Below are 14,944 nucleotides of genomic sequence, written 5' to 3' on the forward strand. Positions count from 1 at the left end.
CTCAAACAAAAGTTTCTGCATGGTAAAGTAAACAGTTGACAAAATGAAAGGGTAAACTACAGAACAGGAAAATATATTTGTAGCACATATATCCAATAAGGGACTAATGTTCCTAATATTAGGAACTCATACAACTCAATAGGAAAAAAAATCTGATTAAAAAATTAACATAGGACACGAATAAACATTTTTCTAAAAAAGACATACAAATGGCCAACAGGTATTATATATGAAAAGATGCTCAACACCACCAATCATCAGGGAAATGCAAATGAAAACCACAATAAGATACCACCTCATACCTGTTAGGATGGCTATTAATTTGTTGTCAAAAGACAACAAATCTTGGCAAGGATGTGGAGAAAATCCTTGTGTACTGTTGGTGGGAATGTAAATTGGTACAGTCATTATGGAAAACAGAATGGAGGTTCCTCAAAGGATTAAAAGTAGAACTATCATATGACCCAGCAATCCCACTTCTGGGTATATATCCAGAGGAAATTAAATCAGAATGTCAAAGAGATATCTGTACTCCTGTGTTCACTGTAGCACTAATCACAATAGCCAAGATATGGAATCAACCTAAGGCTTCATTGACAGATGAATGGACATAGAAAATGTGAGACACACACACGCCTACACACATACGTCATGTATGAGTAGAGAGATATTGAGTAGAGAGATATTGGAAATCCCAAATATATTAGGCCAAAATATCCCAAAATTATCCCAAAATATATTAGGAACTCACACATACAGCCCATGTGTGTGTGTGTGTTTGCTTATGAAGAACAAAGGATTATTTGAGTATTAGGGGCATAAGACTTGGATCTTTTACCTAATTAACAACCACTACCACATATTTCTCCAAAATCTAAATCCTAGAATTACTGTTTCAATTTGGTGAATGTGTGTGTGTATCAGTCAGCTATTGGCACAGATGTGCTGTGTAACAACCTGCCCCAACCTGGTGGAGAACCACAACAGGTCTTCACCACAAAGTGCATGGGTCTGCAGGCTGACTGCAGGTTGGCTGGCCTGGGGCTTGGATGTGTGGCTTTATTTCAGGGTGACAGAGCTGGCTTCACCACAGGGGAAGGTGGGACCCAGATCATGTGTTCCCAGACCCGTAAGTCTATATGAGAGCATGCTTAACCCTGACCAGTAACGTAAATAAGACAAATCAAATCAATCAAACGTAATTATTCTCCTATCCTACTAAGAAAGAATAACTAGGCAGAAGGTAAAGATGCAGAGAAGCAAAGATTGTCACAGTTCAATATCTCTCTACTCTAATTGTGGTCTGAGAACCAGCAGCATTTGTATCACCTGGGAGCTGGTTAGAGATGCAGACTCTCAGGCCTTGCACCCTCCCCTGCACTCCCCCCCCAATCAGCACCTGCATGTAAAAAAGATTCCCAGGTGGTTCACATGAACATTAGCATTCAGGAAGCATGGATGCAGTACACTGGTTTTCAAACTTGGCTGCCAATTGGAAGCCTTGGGGGAACTTTTTCTTTTTTGAGACAGAGTCTCACTCTGTTACTCCAGCTAGAGTGCTGTGTCATCAGCCTAGCTCACAGAAACCTCAAATTCCTGGGCTCAAGCGATTCTCCTGTCTCAGCCTTCCAAGTAGCTGGGATTACAGGCGCACACCACCGCACCTGGCTAATTTTTCTATTTTTAGTAGAGACAGGATCTCACTCTTGCTCAGGCTAGTTTCAAACTCCTGAGCTCAAGCGATCCTCCTGTCCAGGCCTCCCAGAGTGCTAGGATTACAGGCGTGAGCTGGTGGGCCCAGCTCCCTTGGGGGAACTTTAAAAATTGTTGCTTTTAAAGATTCTTTTCCAGAGATTCTGATTTTATCAATGAGGTGTGGGCTGGTGTCTTAAAACTCCCCAAGTGCTTTTAGTATGCAAGACAATTTGAAAATTATGAATACATAATTAAGGATGAGCAATTTGGCAATAAATAATAAATTTAAATGGGTATACAGCTTTGCATCGATTCCCCGTCTAGACTTTTGTTATGCAAAAAAATTTGTGCACTGTCACAAAGATATTGGAAAAGTATTGCTCACCACAGTACTGCCTGTAACAGCTGAAAATAAGAAATAACCAAATAATCCGTCAATGAGGAGAAAGTTCAAATACAACGAGAAGTATTCACGCTCTGCAGTGTTTTACAACCTGCCTGGCAGATTTATGCCCACATGTACATTGCCCTCCCTCGCGATCAAGGGTCCATCAATCTTCACAGTCTGGGATGAATGCCCACCTCTCTGCCCCTCTAGGAACTTGCTGGACACTGATTTGGGATTTTTACAGAAAAGCAGAATCTCTGAGAACTCAGTGGGATCGAGGTCCCCTCCTCCCTCTAAGGCCCAGGCCCAGGCCCAGGCCTGGCATCAGGGTGGGCCATGTGACCCTTGCACTGTCAGGGCAGGGAGGGGGTGCTGCAGGCCACACACGTGGAGCCCAGAGGCCGGGCATTCAGGAGGCCGGGGCTGTGGCACGGTGGGCAGGAGACCCCGGAGGCCCTCCGCTCGAGGGCATGGCAAGAGGCTGCCTGCTGTCTGTGGCCATCTGAGAACTGCATGAACCAAAAGGCCAGAGGAGGGCAGGTGAGAGGTGTCCTCACCGAGGCAGGGCACAGATGCTAGATTACATCACAAAGTGTGACCTCCCTGCATTGTGTGGACTCAGATGTTCAAGCTAGGCCCGGGATCAGGACCCACAGAGCCCCCTGAGCAGGGCACAGGCGTGAGCGCAGAGCGCGGAAGACCAAGAGAACCAGAGCCGGGTGGGGTGGGGGGCAGCGCCCATCTCCGCAAGGGGGAAGGGGAGCCGCGGCTGGGCCTGAGAAGCAGGTAACAACAGTGGGTGGTGACAGGCACGGGGTAGGTGCGGACACATCCAGGTCCGAGTGCAGGGCAGTTCTCCCCAGAAACACAGACCGCATTCAGGGTAAGAAGCAGGATGCTGGTGGCCGAGGCTCCTTTACTGGATCCGTGGGTGGGGTTCCTTGGAGAAGGAAAGGGCTAAAGGGCGACCCTAATGGCTCTGTCTTGAATCCAGCTGGTCTGATACTGAGAGAAGGAAGCAGCGTGTGGCGGTAAGACCCTTGGATCCACAGTGGCGGCAGCAGCGGCCACCCCACCCCACCCAACGCCACCCACAGCTCCAGCCCCGGGAGGACCAGGAGGGGACTCACCTGTGCTCCTGACTGAGGGACCATGAGCAGACCCTGGTGGCTCTCCCTGTTCCTCCTCACCCTTCCCATGGGCCTGGTGGCCAGCACAGACCCAGGGAAGAATGAGTTGACGATGGAGTTGAGGACATTTAAAACCATCAACACCACAAGCTCCAACGTGAAGCAGTGTCTGTGGTTTGCCATGCAAGAATACAACAAGGAGAGCGAGGACAAGTATATCTTCATGGTGACCAGAGTGCTGCGTGCCCAGCTGCGGGTAAAGGTGTTTTCTTCACATAGGAGGGTATTTGTGTAAAGGGCACAGAGTGAAGCCAGACTGAGAGAGTGGGCACGTGAGAAAAGTACTGATATACAAAAAATCCTAAATACGTGAGTGATTAAAAGTGTACCCACTCGCACACCACCATAACGACAGTGCACGTGTAGAGCACTTTCCATACATGCCTAGGCTGTTCTTCTAACTACTTTGCATGTATGTCCCATAACCTCAAAACTGCAAATCAAATGTTCATGTATTCACTAAGGTGAGGAGACATATCTGGCGTTGTGAATATTTTCCAATTTTGCTGTCACAGGCAATATTTTAATCCGTCCAAGTAGCGTGCGTGGAATGTGGGGTTGGACAGAGGCACAACATTTTAAAAATATTTTAGTCCCACGTTTATTTAGCAGAAGTGGAGACGTACCGATTTTCTGTTTATAAAAACGTGGCCTTCTTCACGGGGCCCTGAGTGGCCCAACTCTAGGAGGCATCTCTTTCTCGGATTCCGAGGGGCAAGGTGCTCTCTGGAGTTTGCAACGTGGTGGTCAGGGGCCTGCCTGCTCTGCTCAGTAAAAGGTGCCTGTTGTTGGGACTCAGCTGACCGTGAACACCAGCTTCAGTCGGTCTGGTGGTGGTGTGGCTTGAAATTACACCGTGAAAGGTGCAGGTTTGGGTCACAAAGGTACTCAGCCAATGGGTCATTGTTGGAGGGGTCATGGGAAAACATGAATTGAAATAAAAGCGAACCGTGAAGGAGCCCGGGAACAAGAGTGCGGGGGTTAGGGATGCCTGCTGCAGGGCTGGGACGCCATGGCTTGACCCCAGGGTCGGCTGCTTGCTAGCTACATAATAACTTAGTCTCTCTGCGCCCCAGTTTCCTTACTTGACAAAGAATAGGGGTGATAGCCTTACCCCAGGAGGCTGGGGTGCTGTTGACTGCAAAGGCCCGAGGCTGGCCCTCCGCAGGGCCTGCCAGGACGCTCACTGTACTCCCAGGAAGCTCTGATGAGGGTCAGGGTCACCTCCACGGTATTTTCAAGGTTCCCTAAGTACAAACCTAACTCCCAAACCCTGCTGGCACCTCTCGATGTTGTTGTCAAACCAGCGTCTCCCCTTCAAGACAGGCCAGAGTCTCCTCTGCTAACTCTTTGGAGCTCAGCTAAAATCTAACACAGCCTTATTGACGCGTGGAGAAAGCAAAGAGAGAACCTGGACCTGACTAGCAGACGTCCCCTCCTCTCCTACTGTAATCCGTTAAAGCCAGATGAAAGCAGATTTAAAGGGATGGCATGACTAGCCTTAATTGCATTCCATCACCAATGAATTCAGTAAATGCTGATTTCTTACTATAAACCGACAGCTGTTCTACTCATGAAAGACTCAACAGAGGACGAGGCAGATGAACTCGGGCCTGCAGGGACTGTGTCCTGAGCCGGCGGCAGGGGCCTTGGGTGGGGAAACCCCAAAGGGTGGGAGATTTTACAGGAGTCTGAGGGGTGTGTATGTGAAAGGGATTGGGCAGGGGGCCCAGTATGGCTGAGGGGCTGCCGCCTCATCAGGCCCAGGTGAACCTTAGCATCTCTAGCCCAGAGAAATGATGCTTCCGGGGACCCCTTTCTTCCCTGCATATCCTTCATAGAGCATACAGCATACCCCAATCGTTGGGATGGAAAATGGAATTAGGTCTTGCCTTCAAGGGGGCCCTAAACCAGAGAGGAGCCTGTTCCCCAAGTGTCTAGCTCCAGGTGGCTTCCGGAGTTGTCACTTGTGCAAAGGAATCCAGGCAGTGGGTATCCCAGGCTTTCCCCTAAAGATACACCTGGGAGGGGGGAAGGGAGAAAAGGAAAGAGCATGAGAGAGTGATTTTTGTGTTTGTCAATGCTTTTCTTTAAAAAAAAATAAGACCTTTTTGAATAAAATTGCACAATTACTACTTGACAGGTCACATATTGTCTGGAATACATTATTGATGTTGAAATTGTCCGCAGCAATTGCAAAAAGATCTCAAGCAATAATGAAAACTGTGCCATTCAAAGAAACTCTAAACTGGAAAAGGTAGGTGCCAAACCGACGGCCAGCGATGGCCTTGGCAGCTCTGAGCCCCAGACGGAACACGTTGGGATGCCTGGACCCTCGCTTTGAGGGTCCAATAACTTTATTGGATTGCCGGTGGTCGGCCCCAGATTGGTCACTTCTGTGGCCTTCAGAGCAGAGGACGAAGGGACACAGGACGTGGAGGAACCCTCGGGGTCTTTGCCCCATCCTCGACCTAGGGACAGGATGTTGTTGAGGCCACTCTTATCTCAAGGGCTCCATTGCCCCTGGCCTTCTGATGCAGGAACATTTGCCAACACCTTTTCACTGGAAATCTGTGCCCTTGGGCAGACCAGCCACCCTCTGTTGCTGGTTCACAGCTGCTCATCCCTGTACAGGCATAAAAGGACATTCATTCATTCATTCATTCACTCATCCACTCGAATAAACATACTGAGCACCAGGTACTGCATACGTTGTACCAGGCCTATTCTGGGTGCTGTCAGTTAAGCAATGACTAGGCCAGACAGTGTCCCTGGATGTCTTGGAGTTACCATTGATTCTTGCTGGGCTTATCCAGGGTTTCCACAAATGTCAGGGAAAACCCAAAGACTCCAACCGAAGGGCTGACTTGGCCCAGGGACTTTTGGCGTCAAGCTTATATTTCTTGGTCTCAGAGTTGGGAAAGAGCCCTGGACTGCTCATCCCACTGTGCTTAGTCCGAGACTGGTAGGGGCCCCAGGCATTCTGAAGGTTTGCCCAACAGGTGTCTCTTTGCCCCTTTCCTTACACTTGTGGTTCTCCAGTGTGAACAGGCACCAGAATCACCCGGGGGAGTTGATAACCCCAGGTGGATGGGTCTTACCTGCAGAGTTTCTGATTCAGTAGGTCAGGAAATGGAGTCCAAGAGTTTGCATTATTAACATGCTCCCAAGTAAAGCTGCACCTGCTGCTGGCATTGGTTCTCCCATGTTGAGAACTACAGCTTTCTATATAGCCACGGCACGGGAAATGCAAATGCAATTAATGACCTGCAGTCCCCTTATGGGTGGCGAAAACTACCTCCTATATGCTCGGATTAGACGAGCCCTACCATTTTCAGGTAATAGCAGGTAACCCATCAGGACAAACCTTTAAGCTGTGAGCTTGTCCTAATGCTATCTGATCTTTTATGTTTTTTATCTTTTATTGGTATTAGGAGTATGGCTATTTTAAATTTATATTGTATCCTGTTTTGAGGTTATCCTGTTTTGGGGGGAATTATAGGAAAGTTGTTATTTTTGCTTGTTTGAGGAAAATATTAAAGAAAATTAGACTTGTCCACAGGGAGCCCACTTGTGTCTAAGATTTCCATGACTCCTCTTGGTTTTTAAGGCATACTTTAAAAAAAATACATTTATCAGTAGTGAAAACTTTCTTTCTTTTCAAGCCTTTAGGATAATGCTGAAGAGTAATAGTACTGGATAGTTTTTCTTTTTTTTTTTTTTTGAGACAGAGTCTCGCTTTGTTGCTCAGGCTAGAGTGAGTGCCGTGGCGTCAGCCTAGCTCACAGTAACCTCAATCTCCTGGGCTCGAGCGATCCTTCTGCCTCAGCCTCCCAAGTAGCTGGGACTACAGGCATGCGCCACCATGCCCGGCTAATTTTTTATATATATATCAGTTGGCCAATTAATTTCTTTGTATTTATAGTAGAGACGGGGTCTCGCTCTTGCTCAGGCTGGTTTTGAACTCCTGACCTTGAGCAATCCGCCCGCCTCAGCCTCCCAAGAGCTAGGATTACAGGCGTGAGCCACCGCGCCCGGCTAGGATAGTTTTTCTTGTTCCTAGCTTTAATGGAAATGTCCCTACTATTTATATTTTATTATTAAATATTACATCAAGTGCTGATTTCTGAAATATCTTCAATTCTCTCTTTACTAAGAGTTATTTTTTAGATTAAGAATGTTTTCTTCAGCTGGGCATGGTGGCTCACACCTGTAATCCTAGCACTCTGGAAGACTGAGGTGGGAGGATCACTCAAGGTCAGGAGTTCGAAACTAGCCTGAGCAAGAGCGAGACCCCATCTCTACTAACAAATAGAAAGCAATTAATTGGCCAACTAAAATATATATAGAAAAACTTAACCAGGCATGGTGGTACATGCCTATAGTCTCAGCTATTTGGGATGCTGAGGCAGAAAGATTGCTTGAGCCCAGGAGTATGAGGTTGCTGTGAGCGAGGCTGATGCCACAGCACTCTAGCCTGGGCAACAGAGTCAGACTCTGTCTAAAAAAAAGTGTTTTCTTCTATCAAATATTCTTTTAATATCTACCAAGTATATTGAATATTTTTCTTCTTTAACCTATTAGTATAATTAATTAAAATAATAGATTCCCCAATATTGAGCCATTTTCACATTCTCACATCTGGAATAGGGTGTGCTTGTATTTGTGTGTTTGTGTGTGTGTGTGTGTGTTTGGCAGTTTTATAACTTTACTTGATTGCCAGTGGTTAGCTTTTATCCACATTGACTGCTTGTAGGTTTTTGAAAGTAGGGACAGGTGCATAGGTAACAAGGGTATTGAGTTAGTTTGGGGAACCCTCGTCCTCGGCATGTTTCCTAGGCAACTATACATGGATATGGCATGGGACCCTCCTTGTGTTTTGGCCTGAACAGCTTTGTTGAGGTACACATCTTTGTTTCCATTTCTTTCATGGCAAATTTCTGGATTTCTTTGAGTACCCAAGGGACACGCTTCTTGAAGGCCACTCCCTGCATGTACTTGTGAATGTGATGGTGTACTCTCTGGTACGCAGATGTGCGCTCTGTTGTTATCCTTATTATTCTTCTCAGGAGCCAGTCTGTGGGCCCAGGCCAGAAAGGAAGAGCATGAGGGTTCTGTTTGCACTTGTTATTTAGAACACAGTGGGGTTTGATAGGCCACTTTTTTGCTTTTATATGTATTACCTACTCTCAAACTCTTCCGATGCCCAGATTCACTTGGAGCATGTGGCAAATACACACACACACACACAGATGCATACACACACGTATGTATACACACATGCACACGTACACAAGTTCCATGGCCTTATCCCAAATCTACTGAATCAAAATTTCCCAGTTCAAACACCCACATGTTTTATATAACCGGGGAAATCTGGGAAGCACACCATTAGGGATAATAATTGTTTAATATAAAACTGTCTTTAATTTGCTAGTTTTTTGTTTAGGATGTCGACTGTCTATTTACTAGGTAAGTTTGGGTTATAATTCATTTCTCAGTTATATCTTGGTTTCAGGATTTTTCCAGTGGGGTAAATGAGAATGAGGTCTTTCCATTTTCTTCTGTGTTCTAGATCAGTGTAAAGACCACAGGAGATTTTGATTCCCGAAGTGTGATAAAATTTGCTTACAAACCCATCTTGATTCAGTCTTTTTCATTGCACGTGTCCAGTAGTTATCAGGAACTAAACTTCCTTGTCTCTGACTCCATCTACCTCTTAACTCCTGGAAGTGCCCAATGTCCCCAGTCCACTTAAGATGCCCTTTGCTCTTTGCTGTTTTTCTTGTGCTATTTTCTCTTTACCTATCCGTCCATCCAGTCACCCATTCATTTATCTATTACCCACATATAGAATATCTTATTTGTCATTTCTATGATATTTTGAAAGGGAGGGAAGGGCTCTTTGGAACAAAAGCTATGGAAGGACCTAGAACCTTCTAAGTTGCTCTTATCCTGACTTCCTTGTTACTAGAACAAAGGGTTTATTTAATCATTAAAATAACATGCATTAGTTTCTATCTAATATAGAATTGCTTCATTTACATTGTAGGAAGTGTTGAGGAGAATTGAACATAAAGTCAAGTTTACATCTAATCTCACACCAAAATATGATGACTGTTGACATTTGTTATCTACCCGTGACTGCTGGTGGCTGTGAATGACGCAGCCTCCAGCTCTGCAGCCTCCCGGGGTCATCCCCTGAAGTGGCGAGTCCTCCCCCTGTACAATCCTAAGCTGACACTTAGCAAGAAGACAATTTTTTTTTTCTTTTGGCACACTGCTGATTTTTGTTGTTGTCATCTTTTCCAGAAAGTAAGTTGCACCTTTTTTATGGAAGCGCTCCCCTGGAATGGCGAATTCAATTTGATAGAGAAAGAGTGTAAAGACGCCTGACGGTGTTCACACATCCCTCCAACCTCTGTGTCTGCCTCTCTGTGTGGAAAAACAGCAACAGCCGGAGAAGGGCTGCTCCCAACGTGCTTTCTGCGTGCGTGTCTCTCTGCTTGCCGTCTTGTGTTTTAGTTTCATGGTACTCGGGGACGGAAGACGGGCATGTCCAATTCCTCTCTCCTGGCATTAAGGGTGGCCACTCAGCTTTGGCCAGCTTGATGGTCCACACCCAGGGACAAGTTCATCACCGGGTACACAGAATAGAGGGAGGTCTGATTCCATTCCTCAGGGCAAATTAGAAGAGGAGTCCCTTTTCATGGGGTAACGGTCCCTCACAGAGGCCTGGACCCAGTGGGTTCCTTCTGGATGCCTCCTTTGGCCTGAGGCTCCTTCCTATCGGAGAGTCCTGGGTAGACGTGTCACCAGGGCTGGGTGCCCTTATGGCAGACCAGCAGCCCTTCTCTGAGGATTGGGAGGATTTATGTCTCTTCCCATGTGAATGTAAACAATAGTCACAAAGAGACAGGGGTGAGGGCAATAAATCCTGAAGGGCAAGCTGCACTGTTCACACATGTGCACGTGCGTGTCTGCGAGCCTGAGTGTGTGTGTGTGAGAGGGAGGGAGAGCCCCAGGCATTCTGCAGCTCTGCCCCTTTCCTAACACTGGTGGTGTGAAAGGGGTACAAAGGGGGCCTTGGGGGAAAGGAGGAGGCAACAGGGGCAATAGCAGGAGATAAAATTCCCTCAAAGAAAGGGATCATTAAAGATAGGTGTGTCTAACAGGGAATTGTTAACAGGGAATTAGGTTTTATAAACAGATAAAATACAGAGTCTTGGATTTTATAAGCTTATAAAATCCATAGGATGCTCATAAAAGACACATCTACCATAAACAAACTGCTATGTTGAAAATTCATTGGTGGATGAAGCTATACCAAACCCCTGCCCATTAGAGAAAGTGGGAGAGAAAATATTAATTAATATCGGGCTTAATGGAACTTAGGCAAAGAGTGTTGGGGGGTTGAAATAGAATTCTTTCTCTAGAAAACATATTCTAAGACACCAACAAAATATAAATAAAATGTCACTGAATGATACATAATCAAGATATTTTGGGAATGAGAAAAATCACAAATAGAGTAGAAGATGGAGAAAATCTCTTTTGGAAGTAGAAAAAAAATTAAGGCTATAGACGAGGTAGATAAAATAATGAAGCCGTTTTGTTTCCCAAGTACATACAAATGCAGGTTTGGTTCTAACACATGACACTAGAGGAAATCCACCAGGGAAGACAAAGTCTAAGGGCTGAGCGTGGCCACTCCCGGGTGAGGGGCAGCCAGGCGAGAAGGACTGGCAAGGGCCTGAGACAACACAGCTCAGTGCTGTCCTCAAAGGGAGCAGGTGTCCGCCTGTGCCAGACACCCGGCCAGTCAAGGGGGCGCGAGTCCAGAACTGGCCACTGGGTTCAACCCAAGCACAGCATTGCCGGCCTCGGTGAGGGCAGTTTTGGTGCTGTTTGGAACACTGACTACTAGAGAGGATTCCTGAGAGCCCCAGAAGAGAGGAACTGGAAACCATGAGCAAGCACACTTCTTTAGAAATATTTTGCTGTAAAGATGAGAAAGCAATGAAGCTTCTTATCTGGCGAATGCAAGCCCCCTTTAATTATCAGGCCCAGAGAGGCATTGGAATGTGACAGCATGTGACAGCAGTTACATCTCGTCCTCCCCTTGAGCTAAATAATTACCTCTTGAAGCCACTTGCTAAGTGAGGTCTAGACTAACAGACACCAAGTAGCCATAAAACGCCACACACTGGACATCGTAACTTATACCCTGTGGTTCAACAATGTATGGTCTAATCAATGTTATTTCTGTAAACAGGAGTGAGAACTCCTGTCAAACAACTTTGTGACAGCCCATTCCTTGTTCCCTTTTCAAAAACCCTGCTTGTAACAAAGGTCAAAGGCAACCCGGAAGTGCGTCCCAGGATGCTGTCTTCAACCTTGGCCCAGATAAACTCTCTGTACTAATTTTGCTTCAGTTTCTTTCTTTAGGTTGACAAAGGGAACCAGAGAAATTCTGGAGAACTTGGAAAGTAAAGGGCTAATGTAATTTTATTTATAAATACAAATTTCTGCCTAGAAAATGCAAGAAAGTCAACTGAAATAATTTACTGTCATAGCTAATGCACATATAAAAAATATATGGTAAAATACCATTTATAATACAATGGCAGCAACAAAGAGAATATAGCTAATATCAAGATTTAAAATGACCTCAAGGAGAGAAAAGAGAACTTTCACTGATGGAACAAAAGATCTGGCAAAATGGAGAGTCAGAGGATACTCCTGGTAGGAAAATTTAACATTAAATATGTCATAAGTACTAATCTCCCCAACGCTGAAGGGGCTCAGGGCTCACGGTGCTCCTCACAGCTGGTGTAGGAAGGGTGGGAGGAGCCTGCAGTCAAGAAGCTTCCAGAGCTGTAGGTTTCCTTGGCCCTCAGACCATGAGGGGCCATTCTGAGAATTGGCTGTTGACTCACCTGTTTTTGGTTGGCTTTCCTTAAATTCTGAATTTAAAGTTCTTTTGCAATTGCTATGGACAATCTCCATGTCTAAGATGGCCCGTAACCTGCCTCAAAGAAATAGCACAGATTCCAAAGGCAAGAAGCATTTTTGACTGTAGCTTCCAGAACAGACAAAAGACACCAGCCAAGGGCTGCTCAGGGCGGGGACTTCCCCTTGCCACTAACAGGAAACCTGCAAGCTCAGGGTTTTCTAGCTGGAAGCCCCTGGGTTGAGGCTGGGGTCTCTGCAAGGTGGTGCAAATTCAGCCCCTGTCTTGGGGCTGGGCACTCTGGGGACACGTGCAGCCGTGGAAAACCAGCTGGAACTCCTGTCCAGATTTTGGCCACCAGGAAGGGCGGGGGATGTGGAGTCTTTTTTCCTAATGGTGCTAAACACATATGTGCATAGATGTTTTGGAAAGGAGTTTAGAGTACCTTGAAATTTAAAAATATAGGCCAACAAAACCCTCTTCACCTCATCCTTGTAAACATCTACCTCAAAAACCCAACCAGGTCTGCAAGAACAGGAAATAGTGTGGGCACGCACGGTCTAATTTGCTCCTGATTCTGGCCCTTTCCCTAAGCAACATCCTCACTGAGGTGGGTCCCAAGGGGAATAAAATGTTTTCCCATCGGCTTGCTGCACGGCTGTGGTCCCGGAGAAGCTGCATCAGCCGCACGTGGGGGCTTGTAGAAGTGCTGCACCTCACACCCGTCCCAGACTCACTGATTCAGAATCTGCGTTTTCACAAGAACCCAGGTGGTTCGTGTGTGCATTAAAGCATGGGAAGCACTGCCCTAGATTCTCAAAAACTTGTGGGTATCAATTTATAACCCCCACCCCGACTCTATAAATGTACTTGCAGGACAATTGACATTTTTAGGATATAGAATACACTAAATTATTTAAATGCCACAAATTCTTTTTTTTTTTTTGTATCCCTTTCCTAATTTTACTCCTAAATAGCATTTGAGTGGCTTTTAGTTGTTGCTGTAAATGGAAATTTTTCCCAGTTGATGATAGTTTGTACTAGAGAATGTTGTGATTTTATTGTATTGTGATATACTGACACTTTTCTTCCTGGTGTAACGAAAGTGAAATATCGGTGGATTCCTTTGATGGTAACTTGAGGGGCTTAGAGGTTATGGGGAAGTAACATGGATACCCCAGGAACCAAAGAGGGACCGTGTGAGGACACTGTGCAGACGTCGTGAGCGTGGGTGTGTGTGGGGAGTGTCCGCAGCTGCGGGTGGGCAGAGCAATGGTGCCCGAAGCCGTCCACATCCTAATCCCTATGTGAGTGGCTGTGTTATGCAATCTGGCAAGGGAACATTCGGGTTGCAGATGGAACTAAGGTTGCTAATTGGCTGACCTTGAAAGAGGGAGATTATCTGGGTTATCCAGATGGGCCCCCAACTTCCTTAAAAGGTAGAAGAGAGAGGCAGGGGAGCGAGTCCAAGTGATTCAGTGAGAGAAGAACTCAGCTCCCTGCTGGCTGTAAAGCTGGAAGGAGACCACAAGTCAAGAAATGTGAGCAGCTTCTAGGAGCTGGCACAGGCTAGGAAGTGGGTTCTTTCCTTGAGCTGCCAGAAGGGATACAGCCCAGCCAACACGCTGATTTCAGCCCAAGCGAGACCCATTTCTAACTTCTGACTTTCAGAGCTGCGCCATACTAAACTCGTGTTGTAAGCTGCCACGTTGGTGGCATTTGTTCAGCAGCCACAGTAAGCTAATACCCTGGGCGTGGCGACCACCTTCCTTCAGCCCTTGGGGTTTAGGAATGGAAGATGCTCCCCTTTTTGCTGACCAGAGGTCCTTTAACCGCCCTGGTTGGTTTTCCTTGGCAAATAATCCTTCTGTTAACTCTTCTCAGATACCCTGTGGAATGTGTCCCTGATTTCCCGGCAGGACCCGGGATGCGACAGGCAGCCGAGGGTGGCACACTCACACAGCTTGCTATCTCCCAGCCCTGTGTCCTCTCTTGCACTTGGGGCCAATTGTATTACTTTTGTCACAAAACGAAAGGCAAATAGAAAACGCGCTTCCCCTTTCCGAATCAAAGGGTTGTAGAGTAGGTTTGAAGCCTCATCCATGCTATTTATTAGTGCATTTCCCTTTCTCACAAAATTAGTTGTTCTTTATCACAGACCAAAGAGAAGTAACAAAAATAAACTTTTTCCTAGTTCAGCAGCCTTGTGCTGGTGCCGGACCAACTCAGCACCATAGACTCCCACCAAATGGATGGGAACTTGCCCCTCAGGCCCTCCTGTGGCCTCTGCCCCCCGCCCCTGAGGATGGGCCAGTGCAGAGCCTCGGGGAGAGGAGAGGCAACTTCAGTGCCTGGACAGCCCCCTCTGTGGACCTGGTCACGCTGCCGGCGGTGGTGACAGCTGACGGTGCCTCTGCCCAGAGCTGTCTGGTCCTTTCCCCACGAGGCCTTCTGCCTTCTCTGCTCCTACACCATGGCCCAGTCATGCAGGGAGCATCCCCTCCCCGGGCTCAGCGGCCCCTGTGCAGGGACCTTCCTCACACACAGGCACACACTGCTGTCCCCACCCACCCTGAGTGGGCATGCTCCCCAGTGACCGGCAGCCCCCTGACTCCTTGGCTGTGTGGTCCGGGTTGCAGTCAGTCGTAGCTGTGGGGCCAGGCTCTGGTGGTAGTGGGGGAGGGGCTGGGGACTGCAGGGAGACCCCCTCCCTGCAAT

At 46.8% G+C, this 14,944-nt stretch overlaps 1 protein-coding gene across 2 annotated transcripts; it reads left to right on the plus strand.

The window, feature by feature from the left end:
• The first annotated feature begins 2,711 nt into the window (after positions 1 to 2,711).
• On the plus strand, positions 2,712 to 9,756 carry CST8 (cystatin 8). Of its 2 annotated transcripts, none has more exons than XM_012739193.2 (4): positions 2,712 to 2,966; positions 3,078 to 3,469; positions 5,417 to 5,530; positions 9,586 to 9,756. In XM_012739193.2, the coding sequence occupies exons 2-4, from the start codon at positions 3,236 to 3,238 to the stop codon at positions 9,667 to 9,669; spliced, it is 432 nt and encodes a 143-aa protein (XP_012594647.2). In that variant the 5' UTR covers positions 2,712 to 2,966; positions 3,078 to 3,235; the 3' UTR covers positions 9,670 to 9,756. The 2 variants fall into 2 exon arrangements, with proteins under 2 accessions (XP_012594647.2, XP_012594648.2); XM_012739194.3 differs by having other exon boundaries at positions 2,712 to 2,869.
• The last annotated feature ends 5,188 nt before the right edge of the window (positions 9,757 to 14,944 follow it).

The sequence above is a fragment of the Microcebus murinus genome, chromosome 16 (assembly GCF_040939455.1).
Source record: "Microcebus murinus isolate Inina chromosome 16, M.murinus_Inina_mat1.0, whole genome shotgun sequence".
NCBI lineage: Eukaryota > Metazoa > Chordata > Mammalia > Primates > Cheirogaleidae > Microcebus > Microcebus murinus.